Source organism: Panthera leo, chromosome B1 (assembly GCF_018350215.1).
Source record: "Panthera leo isolate Ple1 chromosome B1, P.leo_Ple1_pat1.1, whole genome shotgun sequence".
Lineage (NCBI taxonomy): Eukaryota > Metazoa > Chordata > Mammalia > Carnivora > Felidae > Panthera > Panthera leo.
Window position 1 is genome coordinate 133,307,545 of NC_056682.1, and position 12,140 is coordinate 133,319,684.

Sequence of the window (12,140 nt, forward strand, 5' to 3'; positions counted from 1 at the left end):
ATTCTCTCTCTCTCTCTCTCTCTCTGCCCCTCCCCTGCATATGCACACTCTCTCTCAAAAATAAATTTTTTAAAAAGTGTCCATTTAAGATTTGTGTGGTTAAAATTTTTTGACTGAAAACAAAAGAAACTAGGGCGCCAGGATGGGTCAGTCGGTTAAGCGTCCAATTCTTGGTTTCAGCTCAGGTCATGATCTCACAGTTTGTGAGTTCAAGCCCTGACACTGATAACAAGAAGGCTGCTTGGGATATTCTCTCTCTCTCTCTCTCTCTCTCTCTCTTTCTCTGTCTCAAAATAAACAAATAAACTTTAAAAAACAAAGAAATTGCCTTATATAACAACATCAAGATCAGGGCTAAAGAACAGGGTGTTGAACATTTTGGCAGTAACTCTCACTGGAAGCCCTGAAAACTGATTTTGGACCCTGGACTCCAACTTTGATCATTATGAATAATTATAGACCCATCTGCATAAAGCAGTGTATCAGAGACTATGTTGCAAAGTTCAAACACGAGCAGCTGTTTTTTGGAAAAGTAGTCTCACTTATAGCCTGTTTTGGTTACCTCAACAGATCATAAATATATTCCAAGAGGCACTTTTTTTACCCTATAGGTGGAAAAGCACAAGAATTTGTCTTCACTGATTTTCAAAGAGCAGTGGGGGAAGCTGTGTGTGTGAAGATACACAGCCCCAACAAGGAGAGGAGAGAGGAAAGGAGACAGATGAGCTACTGCACTATGTGTCCTTCTGCTACTGCACTCCAAGTCCTTCACCTTTTAAATACATTTTAAACATACATTAAAACAAACAAAAACAAACAAAAAATAAAACTAGTGCTGAGGAAGGCCATCAAGCAAATGGAACAATTACACAAACCACACCAGTGAAAAGAAATCACTCCTGACCTTGAAGATTTGGCAATCTATGTGTGAGGGCTTAATGAAAGTTGCTTTTAATGCCATTTGAAATGAGAACATATTACTGTTACTGAGAAATTCTAGAAAATACAGCCTCTGACAGGGGTTCCCTAAAATGCAGACAGTTCTTACCCACGTTAACTGAAAGCACACACAGAAATCACCGCCTCCCATAGGGGCAACAGGCTCACTAGAAATAAATCTGCCACCTGACGATTTATGTCCTCCTATTTACTTATAAAGGCCCCTGGTGTTGGGAGCTACCTCAGACCACCTGCCTTACTGGCAACTGCACATTTGGCCCCAGTCAGAAGCATGGGCAGAAGCTGTTGGCTCTTCCCCCTGCAGGTCTCATCTGTACTAAAATCAACCAGAGCACTGGCCTCCCTACCATGTCATTCTTCTTACACACTCAACTGACCATTAAGGACCACATCACATACCTATAAAGTGAGGGTGGGGAAAGTATGTATCCTTAGAGCCTCAAATTAAAAGAATGTGGTGGTTACTAAGAAAGAAGTAGACTAGCAAGCTCAAAGTTTTGGGCTTTTTCATTGCTTCCCTCATTTGATTTATACTCAAAAACGGGGGTCATTAACTCTATTAAGCATCCACAATTCAAATAAAGTGTTGTGTGGACTTCCTCATTTCTCATTTGGAGCACAGCCCCAACAGGCTCCTTGTCCTGGGCCACTCAGCTCCACACAGCTGCCTCAGTGAACTTCTAAAAATCATGAATCTGATCTTGCTATTCAGCGATTTACAACTTTTCTGACCCCAACGCTCCCTACAAGATTAAAACTGACAGACAGTTAAGCCAAGCAACACCCTTCACTACCTGGCTTCAACTTACCTTTAATCTTGGGGCGGGGGCACGCAGGTTAAGACTTCTTTTTCATTTCTCACCCAAAAATGCGCAAGACCCAGTTTTGCCCCCTCTCTCTCTTCTAGACACTATGAACACAAGGAACTGGGATGCGTGGGGAAAAGCAAAGCCCTGGTCTTGGCCAATTCTCTAATGAATTCCTCCCCTTACTTTCACAGCCTTCTGAAATATCCTTGCCTCTCCATCACAGTCCCCAGCCGGGACCTCCACTCTCACTTCCCAACCTGGCTGTGAATGATTCCTTTCTCTGGGATACATTTGTCCTTGCAAATCTGCCCATGTTTACCTTTACAAAAATGAGATGGACTGTACACGTGCCAACAGATTTTCTTTATTAGACTGTGAGCACCTTAATGGCAAGGACTATTTCTGAGAGCACAGTGCTTAGCAAAAAATGATGCTTAATATACATCATTGATTTAATGATTATATTCGAGTATTACTCAAACAATCCAGAATTATACTGAAGTCTGCCAGTCTTATTCATTATTAGATGACAAAACATGATTCACTGTCTAATACCTAAAACCGATTTTACCAGACTGTTGTACCCATCAAATGACTCATCTCCCTTCCCAGGTCAGCCGTGAAAGCTGCCTCAGCTAACACCATATGTTTATCAGCTAATACAACAGGTTTATTCTTCAGTTTGCTGTATTACTCATAAAGCCCAAGTATACTGTAACAACAAAAAAAAAGTTTTGAGTAACATTTATAGCAAATACACATTTAACTTTAAAATTTTTTTCATGTTTGTTCATTTTTGAGAGAGAGAGAGAGAGCGAGCGAGAGCGAGCATGAGTGGGGGGAAGGACAGAGAGAGAGGGAGATACAGAATCCAAAGAAGGCTCCAGGCTCTGAGCTGTCAGCACAGAGCCCGACGTGGGACTCGAACCTGTGAACCACGGGACTCGAACTCGTGAACCGTGAGATCATGACCTGAGCTGAAGTCAGATGCTTACCGACTGAGCCACCCAGGAGCCCCTTAAGTCAAGTAAGATTCAGAATGATATGAATAAGCTGTCTCTAGGACTACGACTTCACCAACAAAAATTCCACAATGAAAAATCTTTCCATGCTGCCACAAACGCATCATGGGGAAAACAAAACAAAAAATACAAGATCTAGAGAGTTTTAAAATGCAAATGAGATTATGTGGCTCCTTCCACTGCTGACAGACCACCACAGGCTTCCCTTAGCATTCAAGATGAAAACCCAGAAGCTGGATCTATAAGGCTCCATTCCCCAGCACACCTCCTCTTAACTGCTACCTCCGGATGCATTCCCCTCCCCACTTCTCAAATACTAGCCACATTGGCCTTCTCATGCCTGGAACGAGTGGGGCTGTGCACTGCTGATTCCCACCTGGATGCTCTGTCCAGAGAGCTGAGGGCAACGTTGTCACTAACACCTCAGGTTAAATGAGCTCTTCAGCGAGGTCCCAGATCTGAACGGGCACTTTACCCCTCCAGCACTCCACCCTCCATCTCTTTTTATCACTATCTAAAATTACCTGGTCTATTCACTTATCTGTTTAATTACGTCTGGCTCTCCATGCTCACCTCCTCCAGGAATGCGAGTTACAGACGCCCAGTCACCTTTTCTAGCTCCACACTGTATATACCCAGCACTAACCCATCAGGCTAAATGAGTATTGGCTGAATGGGTGGAATTCTGCATACAGATGCAGAACCTGAAGTCGTGGTTTCTTTTTAAAAACAAAACAAATCATACAATTTGAAACAAACATTTTCAAAAGATAGTGTGTTATTTTTTTTAAACTAGGCAGTATAGGGGCGCCTGGGTGGCTCAGTTGGTTAAGCATCTGACGTCAGCTCATGATCTCACAGTTTGTGAGTTCAAGCCCTGCGCTGACAGCTCAGAGCCTGGAGCCTGCTTCAGATTCTGTGTCTCCCTCCGTCTCTGCCCCTCCCCCGCTTGTGCTCTGTGTCTCTCTCTCTCTCAAAAAATAAACATTTTTTTTTGTATTTTAAAAATACATACATACATAAAAACCAGGCAGTTATGGAGATCATCCTACCAAATAACGGATTTATACATCAAATTTACAAGTACCACACAGAAAGCAAGAGACAAACCAATCATTTCCAAATTCATCTTGTGTCTCATGAGACTGCTGAAATGTCTTTAGGGAGATTGAAGCGGGGAGGAGAGCAATTCTTCTCTCAAGTAATTATTCAGGAGTAAGTTTATTTTTTGTTTGTTAAGAAGAGTCATAAGAGATCAAACATATTAAGTGGATATTTTTTGTCACTTGACATTTTGAGCACCAGATAATTCCCGACATACATCAAATTGAATGCATTACATTCTGTAGAGCAGCTTAGAAAACTGCACAGGATTTACCACTCCGAAAGGAAGAGTCCCTCCCAATGACTGAACTTCTAACACGCACATTCCAGAGAACCAATTGCACCACATATGATAAGAACTGTTTGAAACTGGGCCAAGGTACCAAGCACTGCTCCAGCCAGAATAAATGCTCAGCATTTAGACTTGCTAACCAACAGCAAAAAGCAACAGGAAAAGGCTTCATTTGGGAAATGAAAGGAAAAACAATGTCTATGTATTGATAAGATAATAAGAAAACTGGCAAGAGGCGATTTATTTCTCTAAAGAATATTAAGAAACATTTATTCTTTAAATAAGTACACATCAACACATTTCAGTTACTGAACAAACCAAAACAACTGTACAGCCCCCTCCTCTATTCATTTAATGAAATGTATCCCATTATGGGAGTATATCTAAAACTAAAGACCAGGCAACACACAACTTGCAGGAGAAGCCACCGGCAATTATATTTTTAAACCTAGTTAAACAGGCTGCTATGGACACCCCATAAGAAGAGATAAACTTTCTATGACTGAAAAACTTGTTTTAGGCTCTAACAAACACCTGGACATAAAAAAACACAAAGATATATAACCTTATTTGCATAGCACACAAAACAGACAACTACGTAAGAATAAAGCGTTCATGTTTTTATAGAATCATCACTTTAATCTCTTGACTTCCAGTTATCTTCTTTTGGTTAACTGCACATGTCACACTTGTTTTCACAGAGAGAAAGCTTAATGTCATAAAAACTAGAGGCAGCCTCATTATTCTATTCCGTTTCATTCCACAGACATTTCAAGTAGGAAGAACAGGGAGATTATTATAGGAGAAGAAAGCTGAAAACATGTATTGGTATTTTATATGGCAACAAGCAACAATTACATGTTTCTAAATATTCTCATTTTCATCATAACCCCAGCTCACCTCCTACCACTGGCTATAATTGGCATCTCCTTAAAACTAAACAGTAAGTCATTGTTTTTCTGGAGAAGTCTCCCTTCATTTTGACCTCTGCTAAGCAGTGTTATGAGCCTTACAAAGCTTGTCAGGATTCTTTGGGCTGGATTTTGGCCCAGCCATGGACATTTATATGCAGAATATATCATCTTTTCCCCATCACTGTCAACAGGCAGTTCACTTACATGAAACAAAGGGTATTTATCAAACTTAATACATCACCCTCCACCTTCTTCAACACTGGTAAAGTAGCATCTGAGAGTTCACTTAATTTTTTCTTAAAAAAATAAACTTCAGGAGTATTAGAGATTGTGTCTTTTATAATGCTTTAAAATTTCCATTTTTAACTCTCTATTTGAAAAGCGAAGCTAATACATCCATTGTAAGGAAACAATAAGCAAACATTTAAAATTACCAAATGCACTGATGATTTATATTAAAAGCCTCTCTGACTGTAAAAGAATGTCTTCAAACAGAATTGCATTTTAAATTTCATGCCACTTAAAGTTATTTAAGAGCACAAATGCACTTCTATGGTTTTCTGTAGTCCAACTCAACATCGTAAGCTTCACAGAATAAAAACAGAAAATCTATTTGTTTTCAGTCAATATTGACTCCACTCCTATGTGCTAGACCTAAAGGACAAAAGAAGTAAGGATTCGACAATCTAGTAGGAGAAATGCAAAGGGGGGTGGAGGGTGGGTTAGGGTAAGGAACAGACTGCTAAGAGTGATTTGCAGAGGTTGGTTACAAGTGCTAAAGAATCAGAGGAGAAAAACACCAAGTCTAAAGGAAGGAGCCTGGGATGATTTAATTAGGAGCGGTGACATCTGAGCTTGAAGAATGAGGAGTTTGAAAAAGGGGAAGGGGCCTCCATGCCCCTGCTAAGAAAGCATGTAAGTCGTGGAGGGGTGATCATTCACCATGGGGTGTTTGCACCATCTCACCTCGTTCCCCAACTCCAAATTTGTCCAGAAAGGGTCCAAAGAACCACTGATAATTCATGAGGATGACAGCCTTTTGCAGTCATCCACTCCACTTGGCTAGCCTAGAGCCTCGAGGATATTTTAAGGCAGCGGATCCCCTGAGAGTGGCCTGCAGGCTTTCCTCTGCCTGAAATAATGACCTCAAATTACTTTGCACATGAAAAACTGTCAATTTTAGGAAGTGAACAGAGTGGGGATGTCAAACTTTGGAATGCAAATGGACTTAACTGCGGCCTCAGAGGATCACAGAAGCAAAACTGACCACTCCTCCCACCCTTAATCCTCCCCACTGCCCCCAAAGAACACAGTCCTGGTGCCCACTCAATACAGAGCCTTGCTGTGCAAAGTCTGGCCTGACTTCCTAATTCAAATGATTTTACACTATTTTCCAGACCTCCTTGTATCCTCGTGTTTGTTGAGCCAGCAATCACAATTTCATGATTTTACAAACTCTGTAATATATCTAAAAGGAGCATTTAGTAGAACATCCCCACCTGAAACTGTTCCTTGATTTCTTGGCCTGCTTAGCCCAGAAACTTCAGGCCTAATTTTAAGTAAAATTAGTTGAAAAAGAATAAGGCTACAGTGGCAAAGAGGGGAAATTTTTTTTTAAATATTCCAATTTGCATTAACATTGATCAATGCTTAAATTTCAATCTAAAACTGTATGGTAAACAAAGTTAGTAGAAATAAAAAGATGGACTAGACCAGGCATTGGTAACCTGGCTCATGAGCCAAATCTGCCCCAGCTGCCTGTTTTTACAAATAAAGATTTATTGGAACTCGACCCTGCCCATTTGTTTACATACTGTCTATGGCTGCTTTGGTCCTGGAACTGCAGAGAGTAGTAGTTGCAACAGACTGCATGGACAGCAAAGCCTGAGATAATTACTACCTGGCCCCTTACAGAAAAGAGTTGTCAGTCCTTGGACTAGACCCTAAAGTATCAAAAAATATGAAGGGTGATTTTTAAAAGTTTATTTTGAAGTGTTTCATTTTAAAGGAGTAAAGTAAGGACTATTTCTGAAATAATTTCTTCTGAAACACACAAGTCTTTCAGTAACATCAAACTTCTCTCTTATCAGCTTTCCTGACTTGGGGGGAAAGATGAGAAATCTACTCATCTCGATCTCATTTTAATGCCTTACTCTATTATTCCAAAAGATTAGCATAATGTAGTGTGTGGTGAAAAGTGTGCCAAGCTGGCTGCCTCCAGAATCTGGCATCATTCACTGTATGATGTTATCTATTACTTCCAGGACTCAGCTTCTTCATCTCTAATACCCTGCCCTGGGGCCTAATGGTCAACAGTCTCAAAAGGGTTGTAAAAAGACTGTGTTGGTGAAGTTTGGGAGATGTAGGAAGCATAAAAAACATCCCAGTCACTGGTTCCAGCTGCATCTTCAATGGAGTAATGGACTTCACACTACAATTCTGTATGACTTTAGCATGAAATGAATGGAGAAGGAGAGTATATGAGGGAGACTGCAGAGTAGAAGAAAACATTGGGAGAAGCTCGGGAATTAAAACCTCCCAAGGCACAGTGAGTCCATCCAACTTCCCTGAGCTATCTACTCCAGCAGGCGGGTGTGGTTTGCGGAAAATATGAAGAATTAAGCCAGTGGCTGCTATTAAAGGTCAGAACTTACTGTTCCTCAAATGTCCTGGTTTTTTAAAAGTGTGGTGGGAGACTGCATCACTAGATTCAAAAACCTTTATTTAAATAAAAGGACACTTGTCAGGTTGACAGTATAAATAAAGAAACAGGCTTGACAGCCTTTATAAAATTAAACTGAGATGTTCAAATGTAGGTAGAGTGAACCTCTTACACGTTTTAATCTTATTCCTTGGACTTAAAACCTTCTAGGGGATCTCTCACTAATTAAGGCTGCTACTACTCCCACTCTGCCCTCGGGGGAATGTCGCTTCCCTACAACTCTGGCCCAATAGTAAACTCAACTATTCCCTTATAAATAGCTGAGAAATGGCTGAAACATTTACATTAGACTACCAAAAGCTGGAGGGTAACAGAACAGAAATAAACAGGTAACATTCAACTAGATAATTTAACAAAACACAACTTGCCTCACTTCAGTTCGGGGCCCCTGTTTATCTACAGACCCACCACTAGGTTACTTGGAAAGGCATTCCTTCACCCCCAGACTTCTCTCATTCATCCAGGTCCAAGAAGGAGGCTCTGAGAGTCCTGAGCCCACCCATACATGATGAGTGGCATCAACTAAGTCCACCTCTTTCAAGAGAGAGCCCATCTCCCTACCTGTGACTTCCACAGCATAATCCTGGAAGAACACAACCCAACCATCCTGGCACCTCTCTACTACATACACTCTTAAAGTAGCTGGCTTTAAGTACATCGTGTCACATGCATTTCTCTGTTACCCAGAAATAGGAAGGTCTTAAAGAGTGGACAGAACTCTCTACTCTCCATGAAGTCTTCCACTGGGAAAAGGACTAAATCACTCCCCCCCCCCCCCCAATTAATGATTTTGGAGTCAGATTCAAATATTCAAAGCACTCGGTAAAGACAGGCTTTGCTTGTTTTAAAGAAAGCAGTCACCATATGCCTCATCACAGAAGCAATTTTAGTTACAGTCATGGGAGAAGTCATTTTTGAAACAAGATTCAATATATCTTAGGAAGGTCAAAAATCCAAGAAACTCAATACAGTAATTGAGGAGAATTCTTAGCAAGAGACAACCTAGGTAAGGAAACCTCTACCTTAATCCAAAGGTTTTAGCCTGAGACCCCAAGAAATTACCTAGTCTCTACAAAATGAGACATTATCAAACATACACAAGTCATAAATACAATTTAAAAATATATAGAAATGATACCTTGAAAGAAGGAAAAATAAAACCCAAATGAGGTTATAATTATCTTCTAATCATCTTACCACATACATGCCAAAAAATAACCCTAACATTAGTCCTATATCTTTTTTTTTTATTTATTGAGAGAGAGAGAGAGAGAGAGTGTGTGTGTGTGCGCGCACGCACACGCACACACAAGGTGGGGAGGAGGGGCAGAGAGAAGGAGAGACAGAATCCCAAGCAGGCTCCACACCATCAGCACAGAACCCGATGTGGGGCTCGAACCCACAAACTGCGATACCATGACCTGAGCTGAGATCAAGAGTTAGACGCCCTACCGACTGTGCCACCCAGGCGCCCCTAGTCCTGTATCTTAATAGGGGTTTGGGTTACACAGACGTATACATTGTCAAAATGTACCAGTACACTTAAAATCTGTGCATTTCATGGCATCTAAACTTTAAGGCAAAAAAGGAAAAAAAACTGTAATACTTAACTTTAGTTAATGACACACAGGTTGCAGTATTCTGAGATCTGCAAACCCACACAAAAAGCCTAAGAGATGAATGGATGGATATAACAATGAAGAGATGAGTACTTACGTGGAAACACAAGTATAAGTGTTAACAAGAGTATAATCTGGGAATAAGGCTTTTTACTGTGAAATTCTTCCAATTTTCTGAATGTTTGAAATTTGTATTTTATATAGAAAAATTTACATTTAAATTATAATTATATATACTACATATAACTATGCATAAAGTAACTTATACTGTATAATATAACATTAGAAACAATAGCCCCAAGAATAAACTAGTAAATACGATAGGATCTGAGAGGCTGCCAAACACCAAGAAATCCCACGGGGTTCCATCACACACATCTACAGAGAAACTTGAGGTTTAAGCAGACGTCTCCATCAGAAAAGGGTAAGTGGGAATCACAAATTCATCTATTAACTAGTAGAGTGGATCTGTGAAAGGAAAGGAACTGAGGAGTGGTCCTGAGCTCCGTGAGACACACAATAACAGCTGCTACTGGCAGAACTGAGACAGCTCGAGTGTATGTATGCCTGCACGCTGCATGAGTTGATCTATGCGTGCGCGCTGAGCAAAACCTTACCTTGTTCCTCCAAAATCCTGCTTGGGCTTCTGCTTTTGTTCTACTGAGAAACTACAACTGATCCAGTAGAGATACATACATACATTTGGAGGAATACATTTCAGACTCCCCTCTGGAAAGCTTTCAGGCAGTCTCCTTCACAGCCCCCGTGGAGACTTAATTCACCTTTCCGTCTTTCCTCCTCCAATCTTCATCTTTATAAAAAAAAAAATCATTGTTTTTCCCCATTTGAGAACTAAGTTGGTTGTGAGGTTTCAGAAAATCAATCTTCTCTAATTCTTGTCCTACTTCTTCACATACAGATTTAGTGCCTATAAAGGAACCACTGGAATCACATTTCCTTCTTCATATTTCAAAGTGTTTTTCCTGCAAGTCCTTCCCTACAAAATTACCAAGCCAGAAAGCTTTGAGCTTTAAGGCGGGCCTGATTCTATGGTTTCCCTAGTTTAGGTTACAACTGATATCCAAGATACAAAAGGTCCAGATTTTAGACACGCATTTTACACAAGTAAATTTGTAATACAATCAGCGGTTACCTTATACCTACCAATCTCCCTTTCTGCCTATTTTTTCCCTTGAGCTAGTTCAAAATGCTTCTGCAGGCAACGTCTTCCCTGCCAGATATGTTGAGGCCCCAAGCCACTCGGAATTCTTTCCTTGCTGCTTTAAAAGGCTCCCCTTAGTTCTCTGCTAATGTGTTCCCTCACCTCTGACCCCTCTATATCACCTCCCAGTACAGAGCAACCGGATGGGCACTCAAGGTCCCCGAATGGAGACTGCTGTCAGTCTCCCACAGCAGCTGTGCTGAATTCAGGGAAGGCAGAGAGGAGGCTGAGCGACAGACAACAGGATGGAACACTCTGCTTACCAGCAGAGTAAGCTGGTCAAGAGCATGGTCTCTGGAGTTAGCAATGGGTTAAAACTCGGGCTCTGCAACTTTCTAGCAGCGTCCTTCGTCCTTCGTCCTGTCCTTCAGGTCAAGTCATTTAACAGGAATGTCGGCCTGCTTAAAAAAGTAGAGATAATAATGGTGCCAATTCCCTAAAATTAATGCGAGGTTTAAGTGAGCTAATGGCTTACAATACAGAGTAAAGGGAAAGCACTCAGGTGAGTAAGAAAGGGGAAATCTGAAAACGACCCCAGATGCACCTCCAGCTGTGCTTTGTCCCGCTCAGGTTTTACACTTTCCAGTTTTGCAGCTTATACCTATCCAAGCCTTTCCCCACCCCACGTCCCCTCTGCTTCGACAAACCCTTTCCTCCCCACCACACTTCCATTTTTCCCTTTCCTATAGGCTGTGTTATCCACACGGTGCCCAGCAGCATCCTGCACATGTTGTGTCTAAACTAACAGTCCAAATGACTAACACAGAGTCAGCACTGGCTGAGCAGGAGTCTGGTTATGATGTACTGATGTTGTCTGGAGCACAAACACCCCCAAACCTATGAACCAGGGGGAACCAGCAGAGCAGGGCACTTCTCAACTATGGCACTATTGACATTTTGAACCAAATAATTATTTGTGTCAGGGCTGTCCTGTGCATTGTAAATGCTTAGCAGGGTCCTTGGCCTCCATCTTAGGTGACAGTGCACACTCTCCTCCCAGCTGTGACAATCAAATATACTTCTAAGCTTTGCCAAATATCCCTGTGCTTAGGGTGGGGGTAAAATAACCTTCTCCTCTTTTCCCTGCCTCCCCCATATTGAGAGCCAATGCTGTAGATAACGAGAGATATTCTCCACGTCACAGTGTTAGTTTTCTACTGAGACAACAGCCACCACATTGCAGCACACTGAAAACAGACATGGGAAACGTTTCCTAATAGCTATATTTGTGAAAGGCACCTTCGAGACTCTATCACTACTAGCTATGGCCAACAGGGTAAGTCACAAACTCTAAGCTCTAATTGTACCAAAAGGTTTAGGACGGTTGTAAGATTTAAATTAACTAATACATACACAGTGCTTAGTCCAGTGCCTGGCTAAAGTATTTGATACCTGTGAGCTATTACTAATAAGTATATTCGGCTGCAGTTCAAGTGCTTGGCAAAGCAGCACGGGCCTTGGCTCTCCTCTCACCTA

The 12,140-nt window shown here is 41.3% G+C and overlaps 1 protein-coding gene across 15 annotated transcripts in view; it reads right to left on the reverse strand.

Moving 5' to 3' along the window:
* AFF1 (AF4/FMR2 family member 1) overlaps positions 1-12,140 on the reverse strand; it is a 263,840-nt gene that overhangs the window by 117,304 nt on the left and 134,396 nt on the right. For 6 of the 15 annotated variants that reach the window (XR_006201829.1, XR_006201830.1, XR_006201832.1 and 3 more), the window contains exon 1: positions 10,060-10,370. The exons of 7 other annotated variants lie outside the window; for them this stretch is intronic. Coding sequence is in view for 4 of the 8 variants with exons in the window: in XM_042935959.1 (XP_042791893.1) it covers positions 10,060-10,136 (77 nt within the window). In the remaining 4 variants the exon portion in view is untranslated. Of the gene's footprint in view, positions 1-10,059; positions 10,907-10,927; positions 11,264-12,140 lie in introns of those variants that run through there. 2 more of the 15 variants (XM_042935956.1, XM_042935950.1) reach the window with 2 other exon arrangements.